The sequence below is a fragment of the Pithys albifrons genome, chromosome 3, assembly GCF_047495875.1.
Source record: "Pithys albifrons albifrons isolate INPA30051 chromosome 3, PitAlb_v1, whole genome shotgun sequence".
NCBI classification, from domain to species: Eukaryota; Metazoa; Chordata; class Aves; order Passeriformes; family Thamnophilidae; genus Pithys; species Pithys albifrons.
Window position 1 is genome coordinate 53,157,396 of NC_092460.1, and position 14,930 is coordinate 53,172,325.

The following is a 14,930-nucleotide window of genomic DNA, read 5'->3' on the forward strand; positions in this document are numbered from 1 at the left end:
GTTAAAGGGCAATTTTCCAGTTTAACAGCTCTACCTACAGCAACTTGTCTGTGCAGAATAGTTCTATTCAGGAAGTCCAGAAGAAGGCATAATCCATACAATGGGCACAATACAAGGGATTTCCCCTCTTCTTCAATTACCGTATGTTTTACTCTGGACAGTCATTTACTCTGGACAATCACAATGAAGTTAAACATTATGTATGACAATATAGGGAACAGCAGGAACAGAAGGAAGCTGAACAAACAGATTTGTGGCATTTCCAAATCCTTACACCTTAGAGCATTGCACAATCAAGAGGTACCCTGAACACACATGGATGCCAAACATCTAGTTTCATATACATCTCTTGCATGAGCCCTCCAGCATTGCTCCTGGCTTCAGGGAAGTAGCTGTTGCAACAGAGCCCATAGTCAGGGAGAACAAAATAAGGTGTTAAGACAGTTGCTCTATTGTTTCTGGCTGTTCAGAGCTGCACAGGATTGATTTCCTTGTTGGTTTTTAATTCTGTCCCTTCCTTTAGGTAACATCACCCTTTCTAAAGAGACAATCCCTTCATCTGGATAACTGGAATGTTCAGCTGTGCACTTGGTTCATAACAGAGACAAGACTGTCCTGTTTTACCTGCTCTGTCTCGTGCATTGATTGCCTCACTGTACTGACCAGCCTCCTCTCTCATGAAGGAACTTGTCCTGCAAATTCTGATACAAACTTTCAGTGCATATATTATTGTATAGAGGTAGTTCAAGATTACCAGGTCTCTTGATTCAGAAGAAAGTGTGTATTTATAGAGTGTCTGTTTACAGACATTTTCAAGATGCTTGGAACAGGAAAGAAGATATTAACATTTTTTTCTGCTCTATTTCAGGCCTGCCCTGGCAGACAACTGGTATTCCTTGTCTTACCTCTACTTCAGCACGCTTGGCACACTTATCACAGTAGTTGTGGGAATTATTGTCAGCCTCCTAACAGGTACTAGTTCCAGAGCTGTGACTGAATGTGTCTTAGATCTCTTCAAACTAAGATGACCAGAGAACTATCATTGCTACATGAAGTGCTGGTGACCTATTGCAAGCACTGTGTAAGGGTTACCATCCTAAATCTACTTTCCTTCCCTCAGATGTTTGGCATCCCATTCTTGGTCTCTGCTCTCAGCAGAAGGTACTTCAAGTTTCTAAGGAGAAAGAAGTTTCAGCATATTTTTTAACCTGAGGGGCAAAAAAAAAAAAAAAGACATCTGTCTTTCCTGTTTTATTAGATGCCAGCAGGGGCTGGAGGTTTAAGAGTTGTCCCTGAGCATCAGCAACTCCAACCAAGGATATACACATGTGCTTCTAGAGGACAAAAGCAGTTTTACTCAGTGAGTTCAGAGCTCTCAAGGGTTATTGCCTGCACCCATACAGTGCATGCTTTTCACCTCCTTTCCCAAGAATGTGTCTAGGAGCTGCAGGCCCTCTGCATGGCTATGTTAGCTTCTTTCTGTTTCCCAGTACTTTTGTGCAAGGGAAAAAGCAGCACCCCATGGGTGAGAGCGAGAACTTCAGTTCCAGCCCATGGCCTTGCTGCTTTTGCATCCAGGTGAGATGCAAAGTGCACTTGTCATCCATCTCATGCATGGCCGGAATAGCAAAAAAGCATCTGTTCTCACAGCTTTACCCGGTATCCCCAGCCAGATTCCTGTGACAGCCCTAAACTCTGAGGCTGTTAGATTCCAGGCTTTTAGTCTGATCCACAACTGCTCCAAACTCAGCAAATAAACTCACTTCCATTACCTTTGCTATGCCTTGCAACTAGTAAGTACAAGCTACTCTTCTACCATTTTCTTTTCCTTGTGAGTTTTTACAGGATTTGCTCCCCACTTTCTTCCAATCCCATGCTCTTCCCATTGCTATAGTAATGCTTGTAGCCAAATTTTGTTTTTTCCCAGGTTGTGATCAGGTTGCTTACAGGCCATGAAACAAAGCATGAGAACTGGACAATTCAGTAAATCCAGATGAGAAATACTGAGCCCAAGAAACAGAAGCACAAAAGAACTAACGCAAGCACAGTGTCACCCTGCTTGTGTATTAAGATCCCATTTAAGCCTCAGGTGGCAAGCAGAACTAATTCCCAGCACTTACGTCTCCTTTCTTTTACTCATAAGAATAGCTAATCTTCCATGCCTTAAGAATGCCACAAAATTCCGTTAATCTTCCTCCCCCCACCTTGAGCCTGCCCCTAAATAATTCACTGTAAAAATTGCTGTTTGAGTTTGGAGACAGGAATCTTGCTCACAGGGAACTGAGTACTGGGGCTCAGGACCCCGCGCAGCACTTGGTACCTCAGCTCCTGGACTGGCAGGGTGGTTCCTGACAACATCATGTATGATTCATTCTTTTTGTCAGATTCTGTGTTTTTTTCTGAAGTAGCAAATCTGAGGAGGACCTAGGAAGCTGGGAAATGGCTAAGGCATTTTAAATCGATCTTGAGGGATCATTTTACATATTGAGAGGTGCTGGGCATACATCTTTGTAAAGAAATGACTGAAACCTGCCTTTTTTTGCAGGAGGACTAAAGCAGAACACGGATCGTAAATTCCTGCTGACCAAAGAAGATTTCCTGTCCAATTTCTCATGGTCTGAATCAGACACAGTAAGTGTAATTGTGCATCTCTTATTTAAATCAATCTTTCCTCCTGGGGACAAAGCCAAACAGTCCCTGTCTTACTGTTTTCCCACTTGGATGAATAGGACCTGATGCTACCTGATATGACTATCTGCTTTAAGGCAGTACCAGAGCGCAAGGCAGACAGGAGCACAGCAGGTGCCATAGACAAGTAAAGCTGTGTTTCACCACAGCTTGACTTCAGTCAACAACAGAGCAGCAACTGAGTAAAGGGACAGTTGTTCTCCCTGTTTCTCCTAAAATACTCCCTAACTAACCTCTTGGAAGCTGCCCCAAGGCACACTCTGGACTCAGCAAAGCTTCCTTTGTTTGTAAGGTCTGGATGTTTTTGTAATTTTAGCTGCTTTTTGAGAGAAAACATTTCTAGTTAATGTATCTGTTTCCTAGCTCCTACCCTAAGATAAAAGAGAAGGGAAGACATTGGATTGTAACATCCCTTAGAAGAGAGAATGCAGGAGAATTTTTTTTTAATAAACTACAGATCACCTTTCAATCAGTATCATCAGCCAAGCATTCAAGCTCAGCTTTCTTTGCTGATTTTTGGAGTGCTGCATTACAGGCAATGATCATATCCTTGAGATGGTCCAGCTTGCTAAATGTTTTTTCTCTATACTGACCACTCCTTTTAGTATGATCCTATGTATTTCAGCTTCTGGATATGTAAACCAGGACACCAGTGAAAGAAGGATTTTTTACCATACTGCTGTAATGCTATTTGCCCATGTCAATACTGGAGACCAGCTGTCTAGTTACTGTCATTCACAGTCTTCAATGGGCCAACATCTCTTTCCACTATCTGGGAATTTAATTCTAGAAGTCTTTTGCAAAAAAACCCCCAATCCACCACCCCCATGGAAGCTAATGTCCATAACCATGCTTATTTTATGCCTGGAGACAGAAACAAGTACCTGTCTTTTCTGTGGCTAGGCGCTGGATAACAGGTGGTTTGGCACCACGAATAACACAGAAAGTTGTTGAGATAAAAAAGTCAGGGTGAATTGAGCAACTTTCTGCACATTAAGAGCTCAACATCCATTATGTTTGACAGAAATGGAACATCAAAGCATGATGCATGTTAATCTGCTTTTCCTGTCAAAGATGGGGCAAGGATGAAGGGTTGGGAGTCAAGAGCTCAAAGACCTAGTATCACTAGACATGAAAACAGCAATTAGAACTTTGCACACCCAAAACCACTTTAGACAATTTGCAGGGCAAGAACATTCTATGTGACAAACATTTTACACAACTAGTACCTTATGCAATAAGAAACTTTCTGTGCCTCTAAAAGAGTACCATCTACTGCAATGAGTAAGTATTCGTGCTCTGTCAGCAACCAACATGTGTTTTCCTTTGAGGCACCCTGTATGTCAGGCCTGACCTGCTGGAATGCAGGTCAAAGAGAGGAAGACTGTTCCTTCTGCTTCACAGCATGGCTTTTGTCTTTTGTTTTTCAGTCAGAGAATGTGGAAGTGTTGAACTGTAAACCATTTACCATGGGAGACGAAGGAACTGACAATCCTGCTTTCAGCCACATTGAAATGGATGTTGCAAGTGATAAGAACAAAGTCAATGGTCTTCATATGTGACACAGGCCACGTCAGCCCACAAAGACAGTTTTGTTCATGTAAAGCACTGTTGACATTCCTGTTCTGGGTCCGTTGCCAGATCTGCTTGGGTCATGGGCTGGTATCTGCTGAGTTTTGTGGCACCGTCACCCTTGCATAACCTTGACATTAGTAAAGAAAGGAATCAGGTCTTTCTTGCACTTCCTCACTCTTTCTCTCTCACTCTGGATCTTTGTGACAGGGCTTAAGGCAATGTTTTTATGTGAAATATTTGCCAGATATACTTGAGCCTCCTGGAAAATATCTGTTTCTAATCTCAATTCACCCGTAGACTAAATTTGTATTTGGGAAAAGTACTGCTCCCTCAGACAAGGCTGTTTTTCTGGTTTGTTGTGTTGTCTTTCTTTTAAGGTATTGAAAGTATGAAGAGATTAGTGTTGTGGAACTTTATCAGATTGCAAGAAACAGAGGTCATTTTCTTTTTGTACGGGAGCTGTATTTAGTGCCGTCTGGTTACTTTGTGGAACTAATCCTGGGAGTGTATTTATTTTGCTAGTTTTGTCATCTATGTTTTTATTAAGCCACTTGTTCCTTGGTTACCTGCATCTCCTCCTCTGTGCTCACTGTTGGAAGCTGCAAAAGTAACTGTTGGTGGATAGAGGCAAGAGTCAGTACTATCCTTTCCTTCACACTCCATCTCTCTCTTCTGCCCTGTCTTATCCTTACATAGGTGGTCCTCATGAAGGAAATGAGCTATTTAGGCTTCCCGTTCAATGCCATAGAGCAGAACCACTGTAGTCTTCATGCCAAGCGTGCTGGCCCAGGATTGCTCTTGCACGGGGCTGGGCATAGTGTGGTAGAGATGTTAATAAAGACGAAAGCCCTTTTAGCTGTAGTGGATGAAAGACTACATCTGCAGTTGCCAGTGCTGTTATCTCCAGAGCTGTGAGCTGAAACCTCATGTAGAAATTTGTGTTCAGGCAGTCCCTGTTGTCACTGGGGATTCATGTTGAAGGTTGGTTCAGATCAGGCAAGACCACACTGTGTTTTGGCAGTCAGAGCTCCCTGCATCAATTCTCCAGGATGGGGAGGGGATCACAGTGCATGTCATTTGATGAAGGCTTCTCCAGGGCTGCAGGGCATGGAATGGTTTATCATCTGGTGGGGCTGCCAAGAGAAGCTGAACAGCTCATCCACTCCAGACCATGCACTGTGCTAGTGTTTTGGGAGGGTGAGAACCCTCGTTGCTTCCTTCTCCTGCATGCTTTCTGGTACACCAGGAAACAGATTCTACCCACTTTGATGCTTTTGTACTTCAGACCTTTACTGTGGCTGCACAAAGTGTTTAAAGCTTTTCTACAGCAGCAGAATCAAGTTAGAAAATAAAAGCCACTGCAGGAAAGTTGAGCTGTGAAGCTTAGAAAGCAGTTGTGCTTGAGAATCAAATGAAAAACTAACAGAGTGTCTTAAATGCTTTCTAAAAGTTATGTTGCATTTATGCCAATTACTGAGCTGCTGTGACTTGAAATATGACAGTGACTTGACTGGGGTCCTTTAGCATATAAATCAATTATTTTCTGAGCCCCTGCAACAGAGGGTCCTTGGTGATCTACTGCATGAGATGAACGATCAGGATCAGAAAACACAAGGATGAAAAAGTGGACTCCAAGGACCAGACCTCTACTAGAGAACAGGCCAGACAGACACTGTATGAGTGCTACCAAGGACATGACTCCATTGGCTAAGCCAGTGCAAAACTATGAGATGGAGGCAGGTTTCCCCTTTGCTTCCTGGTTTGCATGATCCAGTGCAGAGTTTAGGGCCAGCCCCTTGTCTCACTTTCCCCTGCCTGCAGCTCTGTGTTCAGGTCAGTGGCTAAAGCCACTGAGCTAAAAACAGTGCCTAAACCACTATGAGTGAACGGGCTAGATCTCATGAGTTATGTCTTGTGTCCCTATATGTAGGATCTGAGACAAACAATAGCATCCTGAATAGTGTCCTGGGATTCAAGACAGGAAATCTTTCTATTCTGGGACTATCCTAGTCACTCTGAGACAATTAGCTCATAGACTGAATGAGCTGATTATGCTTCTTGAGTCTCAGAAGGTAACTGCCACTGATTCAGTTTTGTGCCTTGTCTTCATGGCACAGAAATAGCTACTGAATTCTGTGCTATGGACTAGTTTTTGAGCCTTGGAAATAATAATTTGTACTAACCGGATACTTTCAGCCCAGAGATCTGAAAGAAGGTAAGTACTGGTATCTTCATGCTGCTGCAGAGTGCTGGTGTGGACCAGTGTGCCTCTGTGTACCTGTGCTTTGTGAGAGAGAGTAAGCTGTGAACAGAGGCCTGCAGCCTGTGTGCCTGCTATGGCTGCAGCCCTCCCACTGCTAATGCTGAATTCCCATCTGAACGGGCTTCTCCTAAGGGTGGCTGGTCACTGCTGTGTTAAGAACCACCAGCATATCCTTTGTGCACCACCCTGTTGAGATCACTGCACTGCAGTTGTTGCTGCCTCCCACAGTCTTACATAATCTGTAACTTCTACCTATTTTGTTTGTGAAGACTAATCTTCCTGGGTTTCATAGTTAAAAATGTTGCAACATAGAGTTTTTTTCTCAGTACTCTGAGTTCCCATAGTTGTTCAAAATGGAGAAAACATGTAAATGACCATCTTACCTCCCCTTCATTGCCTGGAGTCACTATTTGAGCACTGAGCGGTCACTTAACACTAATTTTAGTGTGAAGTGAAAGTTTGGGGTCTTACACTGTCCTCTGCTGGCTGGACTCTGATCCAGGGCCTTCCTTTCTAGAGCAAGATAATTACTGAAGTCCCCATCACACTCCTGCAGCCTGCTAAAAGCTCACCTGACAAAGAAATGTGGGCTGCTCAAAACTAAATCATTCCATGGGAGCAGACCACACTGTCCAAATTCCTTGCAGCATCTGGCAGAGCCACAAGACAAAACAAGGAGGAACCTGTTTAAGAAGAAACATTAAAAAACCCAACAACCCTAAAACCGTAACAGGAACAATATTTGACTCTGTGAATACACAAAAGATCCACAGAGAGAAAGTACTAACAGATTCTGGCACTTTTTGGTCTGCATTTAAATTTCCTTGTACCTGACTGGTCTGTTTGCTCAGTGACCAAATAAGGTAAACAGAAAAGGAACTAATGAATGCCAAACAGTAAATATTTCATATGCATAATTTATTTTAAAGTTTATTATATCACATTATACAAGCATTAAAGATGGCTTTATGTTGATGATTTTTTTTAAAGTGTGAAAATTTGACATTCTTCTCCATAGAATTTTTCTATTTACAAATAAACAATCTCTATATATACTTTATATATATTTTATATATGGTAAATAATGTAACTCCCCTCAGAAAGATTTAAAATAAAAAAGAACTGATTTGTAAACACGGCTTCTGTCATAGTATTTGGTGGCTTGAACGCATATGATGTTCCATTCCTAGAATTTTCTTGTGTCAAAGTATCCAGGTTGTTCATTTACACTTTTTATTCTAAGATCTGTAAAACCAGCATGGGACAGAATGCAAAAATGTAGCAAAGAGGCTGAAAAACAGTCCCAATATACAATTTTTCCTTGGTTTTAAAAATTGGTACGTAACTGCTCATAAAGTACATGCTGCTGTCAAGAGTGATCTATGGAGATCAATCCTATGCTGATTGCAAGATGATTTCACAGCAAATCCTCTGATATGTGCTGTCCTGCTTGCTATGTAATGTGTCTGTGGCATGCAATGAGGTTGCATTTTTTTTTCTCATTTCCCTTGAAGGTAGTGCTCTTGTGGAGCTGGAATAAGTAAACAACATACAGGATGGTCACTGGGAGGTTTAAACAAAACCCATTATCAGATCAGGAGGGGAATGACATAAGTTAGCTGTCTAAAGACCATTAAAATTCCATTTATTATGACTGTTCTATTTTTTTTTCCTAATAAAGAGGACATCTTTCCTGAGCATTCTGCTATATAGCTCTGAAGGACTCCAGGGAAATCTATTCAGCACACCAGCAGCAGAGAAACTTCAATGGGTTGACTGGTCAACCTGAAGTGACAGAAATGTACTCAGGGTCTGCCAGGAAGGTCAGAACCCCTTGCAGCATCATACTAGTACAAGCTTGGCTAGCAGCCAACCCATGGTCTCGTTTAAGCAGAGTGGGACACAAGTTCTAGCAATGTATTGTCAGGAAGATTGATCACAATGTAGCTATGTTGAAAACTACTCTCAAAAGCAATTAATACATATTGTATTTCTGCTGTGCTTTGTTTGTTTCAGTACATCTTATTGAAGCAGTTCCTTTGGAATGGAGGTCAGTTTGTGTTTTATTGAGTTTCAATTCAGTTCTCAGGAGTTACTGAGATCTAAGCTGACAAAGCTGTATCTTACTGCAGGAGATTGCAAAGGTTCACACTCATATGGATGGCCCTGATTTTAGGCATGACTCACGTCGCACTTTACTACTTAGCAAGTTTCTAAGGTCTTGTCATCTGTTGCTTTAGATATTAAGCAGAGGGCATGCAAACCCAATTGTTCATATGAATTTAGTCGGACTATGATTTTGCACAGCAATCCTGCCTAAAAGTCCCCAGAGTGCCAGTAGAGTACAAAACTGTAGTTGGTAGATGGCAAATACTAACCTATCTGGCATGTGTGTATCAGAGGTCAACACTGCCTAATCCTCACAGACTATCTACAGAGACAGAAGTAATCCTATCTCTCCACTGTCCACACGGGATCTGTCCACAGCTGCTGTAAGCTGAAGGAAAGGTGAACAAGTTGACTTCCCCATTAGTCAGGAAGACATCCCACAACCACTAGTTGTGCTCTCCACTCAGTTTGGCACTGAGTCAACACAGAGCAGACTAATCCTGAAACTCCTTCGGTGCTTATGTTGCCTCATGGTACTCGCAGGTTTGGGCCAGGAGCAGCTGATAAAAGGCAGCTGCTATGTCATTTATCCTCTTCATGTAGGATGGTGGGTCACCACTGGAGGAGGTTCCTTGCTGCAAGGAAGCAAAGTGTAGGGCAGCAGTGGCTACAGAGAGGAGGGTACATATATTTAGTTCCATTCCTCTTCGTTCTGAAGTCATAATACCTTTCATTAAAATTTTCCCCCTTCATGGAAATAGCACAGTTCTCCCTTACAGTGGAAAGAACGTAATAGATCTAATTTGGTGATATGGTTCTTGGTGCAAGTGGTCCTATTGTCATGTGGAGCTTGAGGTATTCATCCATAGGGTCCTGCCTTGTGTGGTCTGTCCAGAAGGGCAAATTGTTGTCCTTCTATCAAATTATTTCCAGAATAACTGGTAGAAACAACTGATGGGATGAGTTTTCACAACATTCAGTATTTTGATTCATGTTGCTCCATCCAACACTTAAAGAGTCTTCAGAGCTACAACTCCACTATTCTGGGAAATTTTTAATTTCTTAATGCTAGGGAATTTGCTAAAGAATATACACAGTGGCCTATTTTGCCCAAATTTAATTTGCAGCCTGTGTAGAATTCCTCTGCTTTAAGGATTTCAAGCTATTTCATACTACAGTTGTTTTATTATTCCCCTTCCGCCCCTTCATAGATAAATCGAAGACAAATAAAGACAGTGTTATGAGTGTAGATATTAAGGATGACCGTGTTCTTTTCTTCTGGTGACCTTGTTCATCTGTCTTTTCTTGTTTGTTTGTTTTACTCATGCAGATAGGTCTTTAAGACACAGTCTGACTTCTGTTGTGTGTATAAATACACCCTAATTCCTGGCTAGGGCTCAATGTGATCTTGCAATACAAATACACAGGCAGTTCTGAGCAAGATGCCCTAACCTTATTTGATTCCTTCAGCCACCAGACAGTCCTACAGCTGAAAAGGCACTGTTCAAATATTTAAAATATATTTCTAACTTTTCACAGTATCATTTCCAAACAAATGACCCTATAGTTAAATACCTCTGGCCATGTTTAGATGCTTGGCTATCTGTCAGCACTTCTTCATGCCTACATTGTTCAGTGTTGTTAGACCAGTTGATCAGACTCATGATCATGCATCTTCTCCTAGATAATACTTCAATATTGTTGAGCAATGGAAATGGTCCACATATGTGACCTTAACTGGTGGTAAATGCAAACTAGAACAGTTGGATCTACTGTGGAAGAGAGCAATGCTGCCATGCATGTGCTGCAGATGGTGGCCGCACACACGAACAAGTACTGCCATGTTGCCAAGGCGCAGTCACTGCTTATGAAGTAGCAACTTCATGAGAATGAGCTGTAGGATCACCAAGCTCTGTAAAGCACTGTAAGATATATCACTGCTTTGAAGTTCAGGGTCTTGATTTAAGTCAGGGCCTGAGACCTTCCTGGAAAGAGTGCAGAGACTTAGTATTGGGCTGATGTGCTTATGTTGACATCAGCTTTGGAGAAGACTAAGCCTTGCAAAGACCTCTAATTTCAAAAGGCTTTTGACAGTATCTGCCCTATTAAACAGTGGTGCACATGTAGTAAGTGCACACAATATTACTGACTATTCTTTCTGTGCACTCTCCACGGCAGAAAACCAGGAATTCTTTACAAAACAGAGTTCTTAATCTTCTTTTAAGCAGTTTCTTCCTCACCCTGTCATGGCCACTCATTGTGATAAGATTTTCCATTCTTTTTCCTTTCCTTCCGCTCTTTCTGCAGACGTTCTAGTTCTGCTTCATACATCATTTCCTGAATCAAGTACTTTTCTCTCCTCATCCGATCTCTCAGATCTTTTGGAAGATCTGGGATTAAGTAGGAGATCAGGTGCTTTATGCAAAACACAAGGTGCTGTGAAAACAAAAAAAAATGGGATGAAAAATTCAAAATCTTAAGAAAACAAGTACTTTTCATACCTTCTGAAAACTCTCTCCTTCCAATTTACAGAAAGATGCTGTGTTGAAACTAAACTCATTACTACATTGGAATAAAACAAACCACAAGGGTTTTTTTGCCACAAAAACTCCAGCAAAATCAGCTGAGTATGAATGACAGCAAAGGTTATTAGCGCTTGGTTCAAATAAAGCCTCAAAGCTGTTCTACAGCCTGTGTGTTCAAACCCCTGATGTCATGATTTGCTGTAAGGTTGTTTGGACAGGGCCTGCTATTAGTATTGCTCTGTAGGAAGAGCAATATGATGTAACACTTTCCGGTTGCCGTAAAACACTTGCATCAGTATTGGAACTAATGAATTATCTATGTAAAACAAAAGCAGAACATTTTTTCTTGTACTGTCTCTTACTCAAAGACATATTCCTATTTACTGAACACCACAAATAAATGCAAGGTAACTGATCCTTTGTCGCTCATAATTTAGGCATGCCACCGCAAAGCTTGAGTTTGATGAGGGAGGATTGCTTGAATGTCCTTTTGTTTTTTTGATCAAAGATGCTGCTTGGAGATTTACTCAGTTCACTTGAGAGGAGGAGCAGAGAAACAGAAAAATCCTCCATCTCACAAAGGACACATGTTCTAGATTGGAGAAATAAATGTATTTCTTCTCCAAGCAGAACCCTTCCTTTGAAGGCCACTGAAAAGAGAATGTAAAATATTTTCACACATACTCTTCCCTCATGAGAAATAAATTCACAGTACTCCAATTGTTGGGTGATTTTGCCAAATCTATAAAGAGAAAAAAAGCTGCTTCTGTCAAATCTGTAATTTCTGGACAAATAATTCCTTTTGCAGTGATGGGGAATACTTTTGTTTGTTTTTGAAGGAGGTCAAGACAGCTAAAAAAACCACACCCACAGTACCAAAAAGGGGTCTGACTCTAGGCAGTTACTTAATTTATGAAAAAACCTACCTTGAATCACTTATCTCTCAGTGAAATCTTTTATTGCAAGCACTGTAGCAATCACAATATACGCACTAGTGTTTTCTGCAGAGACAGTATTGTTTTCTGCAAAGACAGTATTGGTTTCTGCTGCAATTACGTTAGTTAAGGAAACAGTTTGCAGTGCCAATAGAGTGGCAGGTATGAGCCAACCTATGGCTTTGGTTGGGACAAAGCAAAGTCAAATCTGTTTTGCAGGTATTGGGCAAACGCAAGAAGTTATTCCACAGTAGGTTGCAAATTTGGCTGAGACTTGAGCAGGGCTGATTTTTCTTGCCTCACTTTGCTCTTATGCTGTGCTGCCTTTGTATCAAGTGTGTATCAAGAAATCAGGTTCTTTTCAATCTTAAACATGTTTAGGCTGACCTGCCAAGGCCCTTCTTATAGTCCTTTTTGTAGATGGATACCCTGGTTTTCAGTACCAATAGCTCAAGAAACTAGAAGAGATTAAGCCTAATAGGCTTCAATTGTACCTTAATTTCTTCTTTCCCTTAATGTTTCCCTGAGTGTGGAACAGATGATATAAAAGACAATCTCTGTAAGACTGACTTCTAATGAACTACCCAGTGCAAAGAAAGAAGACCTGCAGTGCCATACTCCTTCAGTCAGGAAGGGCTGAAAGTCACCATCATGGAGAGTTTGCTGTAGTCCCTGGGCTTCTGTTGAGCCACCAGGAGACCCTTCTTTAAGAAAAAATCTAGAAAATGTTCCTCTGCACCTTTCCTGTAACATAAATGCTTCTGTTGTGTTATCCAAAGAGGTGCTTTGAAAGCTCAGTTCAGAATGAAGTTGCACAGTCCTGTGAGTCAGAAATGCAATATGTGCTCCTGAACATTATGCCATATGCCAGTGTGGTGATTACAGCTCCATATCTGTATTGAATACCCTGTTGCTATGATTTCAGAGCAGAGAATCAAGTATTGAGTTTTCAAAAATAATTTGTTCCCTGTTGGGCTTCTTCACAATGTAAAAGCCATTTCAAACTGTGCTGGAGAGATGCTGACCCCCTGGATTCTAGCAAGGACATTCAGGCACTTGAAATAGTAGGGATATTCAGACCTTAAGAGCTGCATTTGGTTTTGCAAACTATCTCATCCTATTTATCTACCCTCCTGGCTCTCTTTTTCAAAATCACTGTGGGAATAGCAGTCATGTGAAATTGGTATTATCTTCTCTGTTTTGTCTGAAAGATTTCTGAGGTACTGATGGCAAATACTAATATGAATATAGGCAAAAGTATTGATTCTTTTTCATTGTCATCATCTTTGTGTTGTCAATCATTCTGAAACAAATGAGAAGAACAGCTAGATGTGTAAATATTGGAACTTAAACTATTTTTTTTTAGTTATTTGGATTTAATTTTTTCTTCTCATGTTCTTTACCCCTTCCTCACACACCAATCAGTATATGGCTTTCCTGACTAAACAGGTTGTGACCTCAAACAGTAAGTAAAAGCTTCATTTATTTCCTGCCCTTTGCAAGTCACTACTATAGTTTTTAGTGTTACATTAATTTTTTTATTAGAACCTAAGTACTTCTGACTGTTCAGAAAGAAAATCAGAGAATACAAAGCACAGTATAAGCAGCAGAAACCAAGACAAAAAACTCAACAGTTGCCATCATAGATCAACCCAATAGAAAAGCTTCAAAGGGAAATTGGTTTAATTTTGTGCTTTTGTTTTGCTACCTGAATGGTCACTGACCTCAAATACAATAATGAAAGCCAACCGTGCTGCTAAGACATGCCAGAACTGCAGTGTGTAACCGTAGGGCACTGGGGAGTGAGGAGGGTCTCGGTAGTCTCTGTACCTGAAAGAGAAGCATAGTATGGTAGTTAGGAAGATCCTGCACTGCTGCCTGGGAGAAAGGCAAAATCAAAACCCAGCTTCTCTTGATCACTGCATTTTCTACACCAAAAATTACCTCAGCTCAGACTGTACAGGTTACCACAATACTGCTTGCTTCTAAGGCTGGGCCTGTGCTAGTGTTTTATTTCAGAACAAGTGCATGCTTTTGAAGCAAGTGTCCTGATCACCTCCACTTGCCACACTTTGCTTCACCCAAATAGGTTTACTTTCAGCTGAAATTTTACAGTAAGATGCATTCCAGGAGTGCTCTAGCTGCTAATGGAAATTCCATACAAAGGACCAAAGCAGTGCCTGTATGAAGCAAAATGCTGAAGCAAATACAGAGGATGTTGGGTGCTCAGCACTATAGCAGTTTGACCCTAGAGCATCTCCCTTGGCAGCACAACATGTGCATTGCAGGCATCTGCTCAGAACATGGAGAAGGGTGGGATGCTGTGCTGTTTTGAGGGACACTTTATTCCCACTACAAGACCATTTTAAAATCACAAATGTCCCCAGTTTTGTTAGCCTTATACTCCTCCCAAAATCCACATAAAACTGCCCCATTGGCTCCACCTTGCCCTTGGTCAATTAGGTTGCCATCCCTGACTTCAGTGGAGCCAGGACTGTACCTCTTGGTATATCAACAGGGCAAGGACTGTGTAAGAAAGGCATCTAATGTCTTGTCTCACTGAATGTTTCTTGGAAGACTTTAGGTCTTCTCAATGTAACTGTAGATATCTATTGGGAAAGTTGGATCCAGGAAGACTTCAAAATTATATTTAGAAATCATGAATCTGTTTGTCACACATTCTGAAGTCCATTTTTACTAGCAGTTTGTTAATTCTAAAATGGTATTGCAGAAATTTAATTTAAAAGTAGTGTAAAAATTATTTGCTACTTAATCTGTTTCCTAGATGTGACAGAAAGCCCGTTACAAAAATTTGAAAATACTGTGGCAAGTAAT

General features: G+C 41.2%; 2 protein-coding genes across 3 annotated transcripts in view; one reads left to right on the top strand and one right to left on the bottom strand.

Annotated features, from left to right (window-relative positions):
• The window catches only part of SLC5A8 (solute carrier family 5 member 8), a 29,363-nt gene extending 21,635 nt beyond the window's left edge, over positions 1-7,728 (top strand). Inside the window, exons 13-15 of one of the 2 annotated variants that reach the window (XR_011697479.1) lie at positions 869-972; positions 1,259-1,360; positions 2,546-2,631. Coding sequence is in view for 1 of the 2 variants with exons in the window: in XM_071551995.1 (XP_071408096.1) it covers positions 869-972; positions 2,546-2,631; positions 4,119-4,250 (322 nt within the window). In the remaining variant the exon portion in view is untranslated. Of the gene's footprint in view, positions 1-868; positions 973-1,258; positions 1,361-2,545; positions 2,632-4,118 lie in introns of those variants that run through there. The other variant, XM_071551995.1, reaches the window with a different exon arrangement.
• Positions 7,729-10,534: 2,806 nt separating this feature from the next.
• The window catches only part of ANO4 (anoctamin 4), a 199,399-nt gene continuing 195,003 nt past the window's right edge, over positions 10,535-14,930 (bottom strand). Inside the window, 2 exon segments of the mRNA XM_071551994.1 lie at positions 10,535-11,071; positions 13,820-13,925. Of these exon segments, the coding sequence (XP_071408095.1) occupies positions 10,880-11,071; positions 13,820-13,925 (298 nt within the window). The 3' untranslated portion in view covers positions 10,535-10,879.